Source organism: Eucyclogobius newberryi, unplaced genomic scaffold (genome assembly GCF_026437365.1).
Source record: "Eucyclogobius newberryi isolate DKJ021-1_F unplaced genomic scaffold, fEucNew1.0.hap1 SCAF_691, whole genome shotgun sequence".
Lineage (NCBI taxonomy): Eukaryota > Metazoa > Chordata > Actinopteri > Gobiiformes > Gobiidae > Eucyclogobius > Eucyclogobius newberryi.
The window spans coordinates 4,037-23,831 of record NW_027316380.1 but is presented as its reverse complement, the minus strand read 5'-3'; the positions used below and the strand labels follow the sequence as shown (position 1 = coordinate 23,831).

At 50.8% G+C, this 19,795-nt stretch overlaps 1 protein-coding gene across 1 annotated transcript; it reads right to left on the bottom strand.

Moving 5' to 3' along the window:
- Positions 1–474: 474 nt before the first annotated feature.
- On the bottom strand, positions 475–19,588 carry LOC140348436 (CRACD-like protein; the record flags this gene model as incomplete). The annotated part of the gene is made up of 5 exons (XM_072434360.1): positions 19,504–19,588; positions 9,712–9,788; positions 5,157–5,298; positions 2,505–2,628; positions 475–650 (listed from the first exon to the last, which is right to left on the bottom strand). Coding segments are annotated over exons 1-5 (545 nt in total), but the record flags the coding sequence as incomplete, so codon positions are not given.
- Positions 19,589–19,795: the final 207 nt, after the last annotated feature.

The following is a 19,795-nucleotide window of genomic DNA, read 5'->3' as shown; positions in this document are numbered from 1 at the left end:
TAGTAGTAGTAGTAGTAGCAGTAGTAGTAGTAGTACCTTGCTGGGCGTGTACTCTGGGGGGCTGCAGTAGAAGTAGTAGTAGTAGTAGTAGTAGTAGTAGTAGTAGTAGTAGTAGTAGTAGTAGTAGTAGTAGTAGTACCTTGCTGGGTGTGTACTCCGGGGGGCTGCAGTAGCAGTAGTAGTAGTAGTAGTAGTAGTAGTAGTAGTAGTAGTAGTAGTAGTAGTAGTAGTAGTAGTAGTACCTTGCTGGGTGTGTACTCCGGGGGGCTGCAGTAGCAGTAGTAGTAGTAGTAGGTAGTAGTAGTAGTAGTAGTAGTAGTAGTAGTAGTAGTAGTAGTAGTAGTAGCAGTAGCAGTAGTAGTAGTAGTAGTAGTAGTAGTAGTAGTAGTAGTAGTAGTAGTAGTAGTACCTTGCTGGGTGTGTACTCCGGGGGGCTGCAGTAGCAGTAGTAGTAGTAGTAGTAGTAGCAGTAGCAGTAGTAGTAGTAGTAGTAGTAGTAGTAGTAGTAGTAGTAGTAGTAGTAGTAGTAGTAGTAGTAGTAGTAGTAGTACCTTGCAGGGCGTGTACTCTGTGGGTCCGTCATGAGTCTTCTTCTTCACACAGAGAAGAGACGGAGGAGAACCAAGACGCATGGCCTGTTTCAACTGCATCTGCAACACACAACCAGGATCAGACACACAACCAGGATCAGACACACAACCAGAATCAGACACACAACCAGGATCAGACGCACAACCAGGATCAGACGCACAACCAGGATCAGACGCACAACCAGAATCAGACGCACAACCAGGATCAGACACACAACCAGGATCAGACACACAACCAGAATCAGACGCACAACCAGAATCAGACGCACAACCAGGATCAGACACACAACCAGGATCAGACACACAACCAGAATCAGACGCACAACCAGGATCAGACACACAACCAGGATCAGACGCACAACCAGGATCAGACGCACAACCAGGATCAGACGCACAACCAGGATCAGACGCACAACCAGGATCAGACACACAACCAGGATCAGACGCACAACCAGGATCAGACGCACAACCAGAATCAGACGCACAACCAGGATCAGACACACAACCAGGATCAGACGCACAACCAGGATCAGACGCACAACCAGAATCAGACGCACAACCAGGATCAGACACACAACCAGAATCAGACGCACAACCAGGATCAGACACACAACCAGGATCAGACGCACAACCAGGATCAGACGCACAACCAGGATCAGACGCACAACCAGGATCAGACGCACAACCAGGATCAGACGCACAACTCGTTTTGTTGAAACTGTGAATCATGATTTGAATAAATATAAAAAGTCTCGACCTTGAACTGAAAACGAGAAGATAAAGTTTGTTTGAGTTTCACTGATAAAACGTAAAACCCATTTACCAAGACCAGGACCAGGACCAGGACCAGGACCAGGACCAGGACCAGGACCAGGACCAGGACCAGGACCAGGACCAGGACCAGGACCAGGACCAGGACCAAGACCAGGACCAGGACCAGGACCAGGACCAGGACCAGGACCAGGACCAGGACCAAGACCAGGACCAGGACCAAGACCAGGACCAGGACCAGGACCAGGACCAGGACCAGGACCAGGACCAGGACCAGGACCAGGACCAAGACCAGGACCAGGACCAGGACCAGGACCAGGACCAGGACCAGGACCAGGACCAGGACCAGGACCTGGAGCGGTCAGACCGGCTCTTGTTTACTATTCCAAATTAATCCTGACACAATCGGCTTTGCTGCTTCCTCTTTCCTCAGACAGGTCAAAGGTCAAGAGGTTTTATGACATCACCAGACACATCCTGAGATCCAGGCTCAGGTCTGGATGAGGTCTGGATCAGGTCTGGATCAGGTCTGGATCAGGTCTGGATCAGGTCTGGATGAGGTCTGGATCAGGTCTGGATCAGGTCTGGATCAGGTCTGGATCAGGTCTGGATCAGGTCTGGATCAGGTCTGGATCAGGTCTGGATCAGGTCCAGAGCTCTTCTTCTCTGATCTTCACAGACGCGTTCTGAGCATTTCTAACTTTCTGCATTAGCGTGTCGGGGGAAGCTAGCTTTTGTTTCACATAGTAGTTCCCCCTGCTGCCAGTAGAGGGCGTGGTCTTGGGCGTGTCAGAATTACCTGCTGCCAGTAGAGGGCGTGGTCTTGGGCGTGTCAGAATTACCTGCTGCCAGTAGAGGGCGTGGTCTTGGGCGTGTCAGAATTACCTGCTGCCAGTAGAGGGCGTGGTCTTGGGCGTGTCAGAATTACCTGCTGCCAGTAGAGGGCGTGGTCTTGGGCGTGTCAGAATTACCTGCTGCCAGTAGAGGGCGTGGTCTTGGGCGTGTCAGAATTACCTGCTGCCAGTAGAGGGCGTGGTCTTGGGCGTGTCAGAATTACCTGCTGCCAGTAGAGGGCGTGGTCTTGGGCGTGTCAGAATTACCTGCTGCCAGTAGAGGGCGTGGTCTTGGGCGTGTCAGAATTACCTGCAGAGACTTGACCTTCCCGTGCAGACTGTCCTGAGACGCTCCCAGAGCCTCCGGAGCCTCCGACCAATCAGCAAACACCGAGTCATGTGACTGCGCCCTGCTGCCCAGTCCGACCTCTGACCTGCCACACAACATCATCATCACCCACTGAGCATGTGCAGGAGGACCACATGACCACAGGGACCAATCAGAGCGCGAACAGAAGAATTGTAAACTTTTAGGGCATTGATTAATGTCACGATCATTGGTTTGATTCATCCATTTTAGAACGCTACTGCAGGCCTCTCTCTGCAGGCCTCTCTCTGCAGGCCTCTCTCTGCAGGCCTCTCTCTGCAGGCCTCTCTCTGCAGGCCTCTCTCTGCGGGCCTCTCTCTTGCTACCCCCTGCGGGCCTCTCTCTGCGGGCCTCTCTCTACGGGCCTCTCTCTGCTGCCCCCTGTGGGCCTCTCTCTGCTGCCCCCCACAGGCCTCTCTCTGCTGCCCCCTGCGGGCCTCTCTCTGCAGGCCTCTCTCTGCTGCCCCCCGCGGGCCTCTCTCTGCTGCCCCCCACAGGCCTCTCTCTGCAGGCCTCTCTCTGCTGCCCCCACAGGCCTCTCTCTGCTGCCCCCCACAGGCCTCTCTCTGCAGGCCTCTCTCTGCTGCCCCCACAGGCCTCTCTCTGCTGCCCCCTGCGGGCCTCTCTCTGCAGGCCTCTCTCTGCTGCCCCCTGCAGGCCTCTCTCTGCTGCCCCCTGCGGGCCTCTCTCTGCAGGCCTCTCTCTGCTGCCCCCTGCGGGCCTCTCTCTGCGGGCCTCTCTCTGTTGCCCCCTGCGGGCCTCTCTCTGCTGCCCCCTGCGGGCCGCTCTCTGCTGCCCCCTGCAGGCCTTTCTCTGCTGCCCCCTGCGGGCCTCTCTCTGCAGGCCTTTCTCTGCTGCCCCCTGCGGGCCTCTCTCTGCTGCCCCCTGCGGGCCTCTCTCTGCTGCCCCCTGCAGGCCTCTCTCTGCTGCCCCCTGCGGGCCTCTCTCTGCAGGCCTCTCTCTGCTGCCCCCCGCGGGCCTCTCTCTGCTGCCCCCCACAGGCCTCTCTCTGCAGGCCTCTCTCTGCTGCCCCCACAGGCCTCTCTCTGCTGCCCCCCACAGGCCTCTCTCTGCAGGCCTCTCTCTACTGCCCCCACAGGCCTCTCTCTGCTGCCCCCTGCGGGCCTTTCTCTGCTGCCCCCTGCAGGCCTCTCTCTGCTGCCCCCTGCAGGCCTCTCTCTGCTGCCCCCTGCGGGCCTCTCTCTGCAGGCCTCTCTCTGCTGCCCCCTGCGGGCCTCTCTCTGCGGGCCTCTCTCTGTTGCCCCCTGCAGGCCTCTTTCAGCAGGCCTCTCTCTGCTGCCCCCTGTGGGCCTCTCTCTGCTGCCCCCTGCGGGCCGCTCTCTGCTGCCCCCTGCAGGCCTTTCTCTGCTGCCCCCTGCGGGCCTCTCTCTGCAGGCCTTTCTCTGCTGCCCCCTGCGGGCCTCTCTCTGCTGCCCCCTGCGGGCCTCTCTCTGCTGCCCCCTGCAGGCCTCTCTCTGCTGCCCCCTGCGGGCCTCTCTCTGCGGGCCTCTCTCAGCTGCTCTCTTCTCTCGTCGTGTCCACATAGATGATCTCTGCTGGCGTGGTTTGTGGCTCACATATCACACACTGGAGCGTCCACGTTTCCTGTTTGTTTATCTCGGCCTCGGTGAAGAGCAGACGACGGACCAGGAAGTGCCCACAGGAAGTCAGTGCCACGGACAGGAAGTGACACGGGCTCATTTGGAATAAAAACAGGAAATGGTGGAGTGTGAGAGCTCTTCTGACAGAGACATTAAGGAACGTGACGGTAAAAGTGAAAGTAAATACAAACAGGTTCAGAGTTCTAACCTCGTATTAATAAAGGACTAAACAGCAGCCAAAACAAGAGGGCAAAAAGAAGATAAAAACTCAAAAGAATAACAGTAAAACGAAACAATAAAACAAAAATGTGACACAAACACGACTGAGAGACAACAAAAGGTGACCAAAAGCGGCAAAAAAAGCACAAATATGTTTAACTACTAGTGACTAAATACGACAAAAACTCAACTAGGAGCAACAAAAAGTGACTAAAACACGACTAAAAGCAATAGAAACTCTTCATCTCTTCAAATTCTGACTTGATCTCATGCTAAAGCGCCGTGTTTCCACTGATGCTAACGAATATGTGGAGCCTTAGAAACACAAAGCTAGCGTAGCGTGTTTGCAACAGCTGTTTCCTGTTTACGGCCGCACGGCACTCGCTTTGTCAAGAGCCACAATCTGATATTTCCAGGTCATAAAGCGTCTGACATTAGCATTAGCATTAGCATGACATAAAGAGAGGTTTGAATGCCACGCCCCTCACACACGCTAGCTTTAGACACGACCCTCACACACACTAGCTTTAGCCACGCCCCTCACACACTAGCTTTAGCCACGCCCCTCACACACTAGCTTTAGCCACGCCCCTCACACACTAGCTTTAGCCACGCCCCTCACACACACTAGCTTTAGCCACGCCCCTCACACACTAGCTTTAGCCACGCCCCTCACACACTAGCTTTAGCCACGCCCCTCACACACAGGAGGATTTCGTGTTATGTTTGACACGTGAAGCTCCTGGATGTTCTGCACATGTGTTGTGTCTCTAACCCGTTGGTCCTCTCGGGCTCGTGCTGCTCAGATGTTCTGCTCAGGTGATCGCTGGACACGGAGCTCTTCAGATCTACTTCCTCTTTACGTTTCTTTCTCCTGAAGAACTTCTTAAACGTCTGGAACTTGGACCTTTTCTTCCCTAAAAAAAGATTTAATCAGCACTTTATTTTCTTGTTTCAGTTTGATTTCATTCAAAGGTCTAAACCAGGACTAAACCAGGACTAAACTAGGTCTAAACCAGGTCTAAACCAGGATTAAACCAGGTCTAAACCAGGACTAAACCGGGTCTAATCCAGGACTAAACCTGGACTAAACCAGGTCTAAACCAGGACTAAACCAGGTCTAAACCAGGTCTAAACCAGGACTAAACCAGGTCTAAACCAGGACTAAACCAGGACTAAACCTGGACTAAACCAGGTCTAAACCAGGACTAAACCAGGTCTAAACCAGGACTAAACCGGGTCTAATCCAGGACTAAACCTGGACTAAACCAGGTCTAAACCAGGACTAAACCAGGTCTAAACCAGGTCTAAACCAGGACTAAACCAGGTCTAAACCAGGACTAAACCAGGACTAAACCTGGACTAAACCAGGTCTAAACCAGGACTAAACCAGGTCTAAACCAGGACTAAACCGGGTCTAATCCAGGACTAAACCTGGACTAAACCAGGTCTAAACCAGGACTAAACCAGGTCTAAACCAGGTCTAAACCAGGACTAAACCAGGTCTAAACCAGGACTAAACCAGGACTAAACCAGGTCTAAACCAGGTCTAAACCAGGACTAAACCAGGACTAAACCAGGTCTAAACCAGGTCTAAACCAGGTCTAAACCAGGACTAAACCAGGACTAAACCAGGACTAAACCAGGACTAAACCAGGACTAAACCAGGTCTAAACCAGGTCTAAACCAGGACTAAACCAGGTCTAAACCAGGACTATAATCCTCGAGTTTGGATCAGAATAAAACCGTCCAAGGCGTTTGGACCTCGGCGTTTGGACCTCGGTGACAAACTGAGATGAATGAGCCAAAGAAACTCGAAATCAGGTTAAAGAAAGTGAATTAAAGCCTATTTTTGTTCCATTCTGAAAAATGTGACGGGAAGAAGAAGCGTAATTACATTAGTTCAGATCCAGATTGATCTGAAGACTTAGTCCTGGTCCAGTCCTGGTCCAGTCCTGGTCTAGTCCTCGTCTAGTCCTGGTCCGGTCCTGGTCCAGCAATAGTCCAGTCCTGGTCCTGGTCCTGGTCCTGGTCCTGGTCCGGTCCTGGTCCAGACCTTGTCCAGACCTGGTCCAGACCTTGTCCAGACCTGGTCTCCAGTCCTGGTCCTGGTCCTGGTCCAGTCCTGGTCCAGACCTGGTCTCCAGTCCTGGTCCAGTCCTGGTCCAGACCTGGTCTCCAGTCCTGGTCCAGACCTGGTCCAGACCTGGTCCAGACCTGGTCCAGACCTGGTCCAGTCCTGGTCCAGTCCTGGTCCAGTCCTGGTCCAGACCTGGTCTCCAGTCCTGGTCCAGTCCTGGTCCAGACCTGGTCCAGTCCTGGTCCAGTCCTGGTCCAGTCCTGGTCCAGACCTGGTCCAGTCCTGGTCCAGTCCTGGTCCAGTCCTGGTCCAGTCCTGGTCCAGTCCTCGTTCTAGACCTGGAGCAGTTCTCACGGCTGTCTCCATCCAGGGCTTTCACGAGGACATATTAGGACCGTTGCCATGGCGATTAACAATTTAAAACAAAATACATTGTATTTATTTTAAGGGGAAAAGTCTTCAAAGTTTCAAGTGACTTTTTATTTTTCATTTGATCAAGACTCAAAATGAAGTGTCTTTGGGGACATGAGAGAAGACCTCTGACCTCTGACCTCTGACCTCGAGCCTTCACTTCCTGTTTCCCATCGCTCTCTCGGGGTTTAACATTTTGCCTCGTCCTCAGTTTGAGCTTCATTATAAAACTCCATTAAAACACGATTTCACACGAATAATAAAAATCAATGTTTTAGTTGAAGATTCTGAACGAATCAAAATAGTTTATTATAGTTTTGACGCTGGAGATCGTTCTAAAACTGAAACCAAAGATCACAGTCGATATGAGTTTATTTGTATTGATATTTATTCAAATGTTCTTATCTTAAATGAGTATACTTCCATACTCTCATACTTCCATACTCTCATACTCTCATACTTCCATACTCTCATACTTCCATACTCTCATACTTCCATACTCTCATACTCTCATACTTCCATACTCTCATACTCTCATACTCTCATACTTCCATACTCTCATACTCTCATACTTCCATACTCTCATACTCTCATACTCTCATACTTCCAAACTCTCATACTCTCATACTCTCATACTTCCATACTCTCATACTCTCATACTCTCATACTTCCATACTCTCATACTCTCATACTTCCATACTCTCATACTCTCATACTTCCATACTCTCATACTCTCATACTTCCATACTCTCATACTCTCATACTTCCATACTCTCATACTTCCATACTCTCATACTCTCATACTTCCAAACTCTCATACTCTCATACTCTCATACTTCCATACTCTCATACTCTCATACTTCCATACTCTCATACTCTCATACTTCCAAACTCTCATACTCTCATACTCTCATACTTCCATACTCTCATACTCTCATACTCTCATACTTCCATACTCTCATACTCTCATACTTCCATACTCTCATACTCTCATACTTCCATACTCTCATACTCTCATACTCTCATACTTCCATACTCTCATACTCTCATACTCTCATACTTCCATACTCTCATACTCTCATACTTCCATACTCTCATACTTCCATACTCTCATACTCTCATACTCTCATACTTCCATACTCTCATACTCTCATACTTCCATACTCTCATACTTCCATACTCTCATACTCTCATACTTCCATACTCTCATACTCTCATACTCTCATACTCTCATACTCCCATACTTCCATACTCTCATACTCTCATACTCTCATACTCTCATACTTCCATACTCTCATACTCTCATACTTCCATACTCTCATACTCTCATACTCTCATACTCTCATACTTCCATACTCTCATACTCTCATACTCTCATACTTCCATACTCTCATACTCTCATACTCACATACTCTCATACTTCCATACTCTCATACTTCCATACTCTCATACTCTCATACTTCCATACTCTCATACTTCCATACTCTCATACTCTCATACTTCCATACTCTCATACTTCCATACTCTCATACTCTCATACTCTCATACTTCCATACTCTCATACTCTCATACTCTCATACTCTCATACTCTCATACTTCCATACTCTCATACTCTCATACTCTCATACTTCCATACTCTCATACTCTCATACTCTCATACTCTCATACTTCCATACTCTCATACTCTCATACTCTCATACTCTCATACTCTAATACTTCCATACTCTCATACCCTGATACTCTCATACTTCCATACTCTCATACTTCCATACTCTCATACTCTCATACTCTCATACTCTAATACTTCCATACTCTCATACTCTCATACTTCCATACTCTCATACTCTCATACTCTCATACTCTCATACTCTAATACTTCCATACTCTCATACTCTAATACTTCCATACTCTCATACTCTCATACTCTAATACTTCCATACTCTCATACTCTAATACTTCCATACTCTCATACTCTCATACTCTAATACTTCCATACTTCCATACTCTCATACTCTAATACTTCCATACTCTCATACTCTCATACTTCCATACTCTCATACTCTCATACTCTCATACTCTCATACTCTAATACTTCCATACTCTCATACTCTAATACTTCCATACTCTCATACTCTCATACTCTAATACTTCCATACTCTCATACTCTCATACTCTAATACTTCCATACTCTCATACTCTCATACTCTCATACTTCCATACTCTCATACTTCCATACTCTCATACTCTCATACTCTAATACTTCCATACTCTCATACTCTAATACTTCCATACTCTCATACTCTCATACTCTCATACTTCCATACTCTCATACTTCCATACTCTCATACTCTCATACTCTAATACTTCCATACTCTCATACTCTAATACTTCCATACTCTCATACTCTCATACTCTCATACTTCCATACTCTCATACTCTCATACTCTCATACTCTCATACTCTAATACTTCCATACTCTCATACTCTCATACTCTAATACTTCCATACTCTCATACTCTAATACTTCCATACTCTCATACTCTCATACTCTCATACTCTCATACTCTCATACTCTAATACTACTGAACAAACACGGAGAGTTCTCTTGACGTCTACAGTTCATGAAGCATCAGAGAGCGAAAAGGAGCTTCTGTTGACGTTAGCCACATTAGCAGGGGGGCAGTGGAGAGGAGCATTATTCTGCCACTGTTACCTAGCAACCATACCATAAAGAAGGGACCAGATCCACGTAAATGACACAACATTTATTCAGCTGAATGAGCGTTTGACCTTCAGCGGCTCCGGGTCAAAACCGTCTCGGGCCTGAACCATCTCTTACCTGAGCCATCGTCCTCTGCCGCCCCCCGACTGGTCGACACTTCCTCCGGCGCCGACGCCATCGCCGCCTCTTCACCCCTGCACAAACATACGGACCGTCAGAAGAGGACCAGGACCAGGACCAGGACCAGAACCAGGACCAGGACCAGGACCAGGACCAGGACCAGGACCAGGACCAGAGACAGAGACAGAGACAGACCAGAACCAGAACCAGAACCAGAACCAGGACCAGGACCAGGACCAGGACCAGAGACAGAGACAGAGACAGACCAGAACCAGAACCAGAACCAGAACCAGGACCAGGACCAGGACCAGGACCAGGACCAGAGACAGAGACAGAGACAGAGACAGACCAGAACCAGAACCAGAACCAGAACCAGAACCAGAACCAGAACCAGGACCAGGACCAGGACCAGGACCAGGACCAGGACCAGAGACAGAGACAGAGACAGACCAGAACCAGAACCAGAACCAGAACCAGGACCAGGACCAGGACCAGAGACAGACCAGGACCAGAACCAGAACCAGAACCAGAACCAGGACCAGGACCAGGACCAGGACCAAGACCAAGACCAGGACCAGGACCAGGACCAGGACCAGGACCAGGACCAGGACCAGAGACAGAGACAGAGACAGAGACAGACCAGAACCAGAACCAGGACCAGGACCAGGACCAGGACCAGGACCAGGACCAGGACCAGGACCAGGACCAAGACCAAGACCAAGACCAAGACCAAGACCAAGACCAAGACCAGGACCAGGACCAGGACCAGGACCAGGACCAGGACCAGGACCAGAGACAGAGACAGAGACAGAGACAGAGACAGAGACAGAGACAGAGACAGACCAGAACCAGGACCAGGACCAGGACCAGGACCAGGACCAGGACCAGGACCAGGACCAGGACCAGGACCAGAGACAGACCAGGACCAGGACCAGGACCAGGACCAGGACCAGGACCAGGACCAGGACCAGGACCAGAGACAGACCAGGACCAGAACCAGAACCAGAACCAGGACCAGGCCCAGGACCTGGATCATGAATGTGGGTCTCTTTAGCAGCTCTGGCTCTGAAAGAACAGGCCTTATACGAGCATGAGCCTGAGGATGTGTGCGTCATGTGATCACACAACTATGTAAACACCAAGACACAAGACACACACGAGTGAAGCCCCAAACCAGGACACGAGTGAAGCCCCAAACCAGGACACGAGTGAAGCCCCAAACCAGGACACGAGTGAAGCCCCAAACCAGGACACGAGTGAAGCCCCAAACCAGGACACGAGTGAAGCCCCAAACCAGGACACGAGTGAAGCCCCAAACCAGGACACGAGTGAAGCCCCAAACCAGGACACGAGTGAAGCCCCAAACCAGGACACGAGTGAAGCCCCAAACCAGGACACGAGTGAAGCCCCAAACCAGGACACGAGTGAAGCCCCAAACCAGGACACGAGTGAAGCCCCAAACCAGGACACGAGTGAAGCCCCAAACCAGGACACGAGTGAAGCCCCAAACCAGGACACGAGTGAAGCCCCAAACCAGGACACGAGTGAAGCCCCAAACCAGGACACGAGTGAAGCCCCAAACCAGGACACGAGTGAAGCCCCAAACCAGGACACGAGTGAAGCCCCAAACCAGGACACGAGTGAAGCCCCAAACCAGGACACGAGTGAAGCCCCAAACCAGGACACGAGTGAAGCCCCAAACCAGGACACGAGTGAAGCCCCAAACCAGGACACGAGTGAAGCCCCAAACCAGGACACGAGTGAAGCCCCAAACCAGGACACGAGTGAAGCCCCAAACCAGGACACGAGTGAAGCCCCAAACCAGGACACGAGTGAAGCCCCAAACCAGGACACGAGTGAAGCCCCAAACCAGGACACGAGTGAAGCCCCAAACCAGGACACGAGTGAAGCCCCAAACCAGGACACGAGTGAAGCCCCAAACCAGGACACGAGTGAAGCCCCAAACCAGGACACGAGTGAAGCCCCAAACCAGGACACGAGTGAAGCCCCAAACCAGGACACGAGTGAAGCCCCAAACCAGGACACGAGTGAAGCCCCAAACCAGGACACGAGTGAAGCCCCAAACCAGGACACGAGTGAAGCCCCAAACCAGGACACGAGTGAAGCCCCAAACCAGGACACGAGTGAAGCCCCAAACCAGGACACGAGTGAAGCCCCAAACCAGGACACGAGTGAAGCCCCAAACCAGGACACGAGTGAAGCCCCAAACCAGGACACGAGTGAAGCCCCAAACCAGGACACGAGTGAAGCCCCAAACCAGGACACGAGTGAAGCCCCAAACCAGGACACGAGTGAAGCCCCAAACCAGGACACGAGTGAAGCCCCAAACCAGGACACGAGTGAAGCCCCAAACCAGGACACGAGTGAAGCCCCAAACCAGGACACGAGTGAAGCCCCAAACCAGGACACGAGTGAAGCCCCAAACCAGGACACGAGTGAAGCCCCAAACCAGGACACGAGTGAAGCCCCAAACCAGGACACGAGTGAAGCCCCAAACCAGGACACGAGTGAAGCCCCAAACCAGGACACGAGTGAAGCCCCAAACCAGGACACGAGTGAAGCCCCAAACCAGGACACGAGTGAAGCCCCAAACCAGGACACGAGTGAAGCCCCAAACCAGGACACGAGTGAAGCCCCAAACCAGGACACGAGTGAAGCCCCAAACCAGGACACGAGTGAAGCCCCAAACCAGGACACGAGTGAAGCCCCAAACCAGGACACGAGTGAAGCCCCAAACCAGGACACGAGTGAAGCCCCAAACCAGGACACGAGTGAAGCCCCAAACCAGGACACGAGTGAAGCCCCAAACCAGGACACGAGTGAAGCCCCAAACCAGGACACGAGTGAAGCCCCAAACCAGGACACGAGTGAAGCCCCAAACCAGGACACGAGTGAAGCCCCAAACCAGGACACGAGTGAAGCCCCAAACCAGGACACGAGTGAAGCCCCAAACCAGGACACGAGTGAAGCCCCAAACCAGGACACGAGTGAAGCCCCAAACCAGGACACGAGTGAAGCCCCAAACCAGGACACGAGTGAAGCCCCAAACCAGGACACGAGTGAAGCCCCAAACCAGGACACGAGTGAAGCCCCAAACCAGGACACGAGTGAAGCCCCAAACCAGGACACGAGTGAAGCCCCAAACCAGGACACGAGTGAAGCCCCAAACCAGGACACGAGTGAAGCCCCAAACCAGGACACGAGTGAAGCCCCAAACCAGGACACGAGTGAAGCCCCAAACCAGGACACGAGTGAAGCCCCAAACCAGGACACGAGTGAAGCCCCAAACCAGGACACGAGTGAAGCCCCAAACCAGGACACGAGTGAAGCCCCAAACCAGGACACGAGTGAAGCCCCAAACCAGGACACGAGTGAAGCCCCAAACCAGGACACGAGTGAAGCCCCAAACCAGGACACGAGTGAAGCCCCAAACCAGGACACGAGTGAAGCCCCAAACCAGGACACGAGTGAAGCCCCAAACCAGGACACGAGTGAAGCCCCAAACCAGGACACGAGTGAAGCCCCAAACCAGGACACGAGTGAAGCCCCAAACCAGGACACGAGTGAAGCCCCAAACCAGGACACGAGTGAAGCCCCAAACCAGGACACGAGTGAAGCCCCAAACCAGGACACGAGTGAAGCCCCAAACCAGGACACGAGTGAAGCCCCAAACCAGGACACGAGTGAAGCCCCAAACCAGGACACGAGTGAAGCCCCAAACCAGGACACGAGTGAAGCCCCAAACCAGGACACGAGTGAAGCCCCAAACCAGGACACGAGTGAAGCCCCAAACCAGGACACGAGTGAAGCCCCAAACCAGGACACGAGTGAAGCCCCAAACCAGGACACGAGTGAAGCCCCAAACCAGGACACGAGTGAAGCCCCAAACCAGGACACGAGTGAAGCCCCAAACCAGGACACGAGTGAAGCCCCAAACCAGGACACGAGTGAAGCCCCAAACCAGGACACGAGTGAAGCCCCAAACCAGGACACGAGTGAAGCCCCAAACCAGGACACGAGTGAAGCCCCAAACCAGGACACGAGTGAAGCCCCAAACCAGGACACGAGTGAAGCCCCAAACCAGGACACGAGTGAAGCCCCAAACCAGGACACGAGTGAAGCCCCAAACCAGGACACGAGTGAAGCCCCAAACCAGGACACGAGTGAAGCCCCAAACCAGGACACGAGTGAAGCCCCAAACCAGGACACGAGTGAAGCCCCAAACCAGGACACGAGTGAAGCCCCAAACCAGGACACGAGTGAAGCCCCAAACCAGGACACGAGTGAAGCCCCAAACCAGGACACGAGTGAAGCCCCAAACCAGGACACGAGTGAAGCCCCAAACCAGGACACGAGTGAAGCCCCAAACCAGGACACGAGTGAAGCCCCAAACCAGGACACGAGTGAAGCCCCAAACCAGGACACGAGTGAAGCCCCAAACCAGGACACGAGTGAAGCCCCAAACCAGGACACGAGTGAAGCCCCAAACCAGGACACGAGTGAAGCCCCAAACCAGGACACGAGTGAAGCCCCAAACCAGGACACGAGTGAAGCCCCAAACCAGGACACGAGTGAAGCCCCAAACCAGGACACGAGTGAAGCCCCAAACCAGGACACGAGTGAAGCCCCAAACCAGGACACGAGTGAAGCCCCAAACCAGGACACGAGTGAAGCCCCAAACCAGGACACGAGTGAAGCCCCAAACCAGGACACGAGTGAAGCCCCAAACCAGGACACGAGTGAAGCCCCAAACCAGGACACGAGTGAAGCCCCAAACCAGGACACGAGTGAAGCCCCAAACCAGGACACGAGTGAAGCCCCAAACGAGACGAGTGGGACACGAGTGAAGCCCCAAACGAGACGAGTGGGACAAACATCTGCCCTCCTACTGTTGTCCCTGACCTCTGGCCTGTCCCTGACCTTTGCAGGACTTAACCTCGACTAACTCCATCTTGGCTGGTTCTTCTCTCTTAAACGGTTCTTCTCTCTTAAACGGTTCTTCTCGGTTCTTCTCTCTTAAACGGTTCTTCTCGGTTCTTCTCTCTTAAACGGTTCTTCTCTCTTAAACGGTTCTTCTCGGTTCTTCTCTCTTAAACGGTTCTTCTCTCTTAAACGGTTCTTCTCTCTTAAACGGTTCTTCTCGGTTCTTCTCTCTTAAACGGTTCTTCTCTCTTAAACGGTTCTTCTCGGTTCTTCTCTCTTAAACGGTTCTTCTCGGTTCTTCTCTCTTAAACGGTTCTTCTCTCTTAAACGGTTCTTCTCGGTTCTTCTCTCTTAAACGGTTCTTCTCGGTTCTTCTCTCTTAAACGGTTCTTCTCGGTTCTTCTCTCTTAAACGGTTCTTCTCTCTTAAACGGTTCTTCTCGGTTCTTCTCTCTTAAACGGTTCTTCTCTCTTAAACGGTTCTTCTCGGTTCTTCTCTCTTAAACGGTTCTTCTCGGTTCTTCTCTCTTAAACGGTTCTTCTCTCTTAAACGGTTCTTCTCGGTTCTTCTCTCTTAAACGGTTCTTCTCTCTTAAACGGTTCTTCTCGGTTCTTCTCTCTTAAACGGTTCTTCTCGGTTCTTCTCTCTTAAACGGTTCTTCTCTCTTAAACGGTTCTTCTCGGTTCTTCTCTCTTAAACGGTTCTCCAGAGTTGCGGTGGTTGGATCAGTAAAAGGGGATTTCACGCAGAGCTTTGAGGAACAACCCTGCAGCTGTTCAGATCAAATGAGTCAAAACATGATGTGTTCTTAAAGTCAGTCTGAGGAAAACGATCTGCACGAGGAAGAGGAACTACAGTCCAGAGAAAGAGAGGGAGAAAGAGGAGAAGAAGAGAGGGAGAAAGAGGAGAAGAAGAGAGGGAGAAAGAGGAGAAGAAGAGAGGGAGAAAGAGGAGAAGAAGAGAGGGAGAAAGAGGAGAAGAAAGAGGAGAAGAAAGAGGAGAAGAAAGAGGAGAAGAAGAGAGGGAGAAAGAGGAGAAGAAAGAGGAGAAGAAAGAGGAGAAGAAGAGGAGAACAAAGAGGAGAAGAAGAGAGGGAGAAAGAGGAGAAGAAGAGAGGGAGAAAGAGGAGAGGAAAGAGGAGAAGAAAGAGGAGAAGAAGAGAGGGAGAAAGAGGAGAAGAAGAGAGGGAGAAAGAGGAGAAGAAAGAGGAGAAGAAAGAGGAGAAGAAGAGAGGGAGAAAGAGGAGAAGAAAGAGGAGAAGAAAGAGGAGAAGAAGAGAGGGAGAAAGAGGAGAAGAAAGAGGAGAAGAAAGAGGAGAAGAAGAGAGGGAGAAAGAGGAGAAGAAAGAGGAGAAGAAAGAGGAGAAGAAAGAGGAGAAGAAAGAGGAGAAGAAAGAGGAGAAGAAAGAGGAGAAGAAGAGAGTGCAGTGAGTTTGTCGTAAAGTGGAAGTTAATGTGATGTTTCTGAGTTTATCACAAACCACAAGCCTCTCATTTACTGAAGAACTGCAGCGTCTGAGACTGAAGTTGTCCCTGAGTCTGTCCCAGGACTAAAGCCAGTCCCAGGGCCGCTGCTGCTCATTCGGGGGCCCAGGCTGACCGGCCCCCTCGAAGGGGTCAAGAATAGGACTTTCCTTTAAAGAGCATAATTCACATTCTTTTGAGGCGTCCGCGTTTTCTGGAGGACGTTAACATTACTCACATTAGTGCTTCTACAGGGAGGCCCCTGAGTCTCTGCTCCGGCCCCTGAGTCTCTGCTCCGGCCCCTGAGTCTCTGCTCCGCCCCCTGAGTCTCTGCTCCGCCCCCTGAGTCTCTGCTCTGCCCCCTGAGTCTCTGCTCCGCCCCCTGCTGACCAGAGCAAAGAACTGGACGTCTCTTTTCAATCAATCAATTTGTACAAAAGTTAACAAAATGCCGAGAAGTCAAAGCTGCTACGCGTCTTGCCCCTCCCCCCCCCGGGCCACGCCCCCCGAGCGGTGATGTTGTCGTTTGGCCCCGCCTGTTTGGCCCCGCCCTTGTCAGACTCTCACTGCGACAGTGATGTGGGTCTGATCATGTGACGGACTGTGCAGTGAACAGCTGATGCTCCACTTCCTGTGTGGACAGGAAGTGGCTCCAGAAAACACAGAACCAGGAAGTGCAGCGCGCCACATCCTCCACAAACATCCACGACTCAAGGAAGTTTAAACTGTGGCCGAAGCGAGACATTTGTAATAAACTGGAGAATTACAACCGTGAACTCTAGTGGTCAGAGGTCAGGTGTATGGGTCAGAGGTCAGGTGTATGGGTCAGAGGTCAGGTGTATGGGTCATGTGATCTCTGGTTCTTTCCACATGAAACACAAACGGCACAAATCAACTGAAGTCACATGATTGAGTCACGACGGCCTCAGAAAGTGGAGCCGGACTTCAGCTCCAAAGAGTCAGAGAAGAACTTTAAGAGAGAAGAACATCTGACCATCAGGACAAACATCTGACCATCAGGACAAACATCTGACCATCAGGACAAACATCTGACCATCAGGACAAACATCTGACCATCAGGACAAACATCTGACCGTCAGGACAAGCATCTGACCATCAGGACAAACATCCATCTGACCATCAGGACAAACATCTGACCATCAGGACAAACATCTGACCATCAGGACAAGCATCTGACCATCAGGACAAACATCTGACCATCAGGACAAACATCTGACCATCAGGACAAGCATCTGACCATCAGGACAAACATCTGACCATCAGAACAAACATCTGACCATCAGGACAAGCATCTGACCATCAGGACAAACATCCATCTGACCATCAGGACAAACATCTGACCATCAGGACAAACATCTGACCATCAGGACAAACATCCATCTGACCATCAGGACAAGCATCTGACCATCAGGACAAACATCTGACCATCAGGACAAACATCTGACCATCAGGACAAGCATCTGACCATCAGGACAAACATCTGACCATCAGGACAAACATCCATCTGACCATCAGGACAAACATCTGACCATCAGGACAAACATCTGACCGTCAGGACAAACATCTGACCATCAGGACAAACATCTGACCATCAAGACAAGCATCTGACCATCAGGACAAACATCTGACCATCAGGACAAACATCTGACCATCAGGACAAACATCTGACCATCAGGACAAACATCTGACCGTCAGGACAAACATCTGACCGTCAGGACAGAGTTTAGAGAACGCAAGAACAGAATAAAAAGTGTATGAAAGTGAAATAAGTGCAATAATAAAACACTTTCAGTTTCTCGTTTCCTCTGTAAAAAACTCAGTATTTTGTGTCATTTACAGGTGGAAAATATATTAGAATATTAGAGTCGTCTATAATTAAACTGTTAAAAAGTTGCATAAATAATACTGTACTTAGTCCTTTAGTTCTTATGATTATGACACGATTATTGACCAAATCAACGACGTTACATTTCCATGACGACGTCATATTAAACGAGGCCGAGTCTTAACGAAGCCACGGTTCGTCTGAACACGCAGAGTTATTGCACGAGTTATTGCACAATTCCACTGAGCGACATGTTTGTGCAGAAGAAGAACGCTCAAGAAGAGCGTCCTCCAGGGGGCGTGTCCTTCAGGGGGCGTGTCACATGTGAGCGTCGTCCAGGGGGCGTGTCACACGAGAGCGTCCTCCAGGGGGCGTGTCATACGAGAGCGTCCTCAGGGGGCGTGTCACACGAGAGCGTCCTTCAGGGGGCGTGTCTCATGAGAGCTTAGGTCTAAACAAGACCTAAGGTTTTGACCTGGTTTAGTCCTGGTTTAGTCCTGGTTTAGACCTGGTTTAGACCTGGTTTAGTCCTGGTTTAGACCTGGTTTAGTCCTGGTTTAGACCTGGTTTAGACCTGGTTTAGTCCTGGTTTAGTCCTGGTTTAGACCTGGTTTAGACCTGGTTTAGTCCTGGTTTAGACCTGGTTTAGACCTGGTTTAGTCCTGGTTTAGACCTGGTTTAGTCCTGGTTTAGACCTGGTTTAGACCTGGTTTAGTCCTGGTTTAGTCCTGGTTTAGACCTGGTTTAGACCTGGTTTAGTCCTGGTTTAGACCTGGTTTAGTCCTGGTTTAGTCCTGGTTCAGACCTGGTTTAGACCTGGTTTAGTCCTGGTTTAGACCTGGTTTAGACCTGGTTTAGTCCTGGTCTAGTCCTGGTCTAGTCCTGGTCTAGTCCTGGTTTAGACCTGGTTTAGACCTGGTTTAGTCCTGGTTTAGACCTGGTTTAGTCCTGGTTTAGTCCTGGTTTAGACCTGGTCTAGTCCTGGTCTAGTCCTGGTTTAGTCCTGGTTTAGACCTGGTTTAGACCTGGTTTAGTCCTGGTTTAGACCTGGTTTAGTCCTGGTTTAGTCCTGGTTTAGACCTGGTTTAGACCTGGTTTAGTCCTGGTTTAGACCTGGTTTAGACCTGGTTTAGACCTGGTTTGGACCTGGTTTAGTCCTGGTTTAGTCCTGGTTTAGTCCTGGTTTAGTCCTGGTTTAGACCTGGTTAAGTCCTGGATTAGACCTGGTTTAGTCCTGGTTTAGTCCTGGTTTAGACCTGGTTTAGACCTGGTTTAGTCCTGGTTTAGTCCTGGTTTAGTCCTGGTTTAGACCTGGTTTAGTCCTGGTTTAGACCTGGTTTAGACCTGGTTTAGTCCTGGTTTAGACCTGGTTAAGTCCTGGTTTAGTCCTGGTTTAGTCCTGGTTTGGACCTGGTTTAGACCTGGTTTAGTCTTTAGTCCTGGTTTAGACCTGGTTTAGTCCTGGTTTAGTCTTTAGACCTGGTTTAGACCTGGTTTAGTCCTGGTTTAGTCTTTAGTCCTGGTTTAGACACTTACTTTCTGCTCTTGAAACATCTGGACATGATTTAAAAGTTTCAGATGAAAAGAGTTGAATCCATTTGTAAAGTTTCTCTCGTCTGTGAAGAACGAGCCAGAGAAACACACAAGGAGCTGCACCAATGAGAGAGCAGAGAGGAGGAGCCCAGAGCAGAGAGGAGGAGCCCAGAGCAGAGAGGAGGAGGAGCCCAGGGCAGAGAGAAGGAGGAGCCCAGAGCAGAGAGGAGGAGCCCAGAGCAGAGAGAAGGAGGAGCCCAGAGCAGAGAGGAGGAGCCCAGAGCAGAGAGGAGGA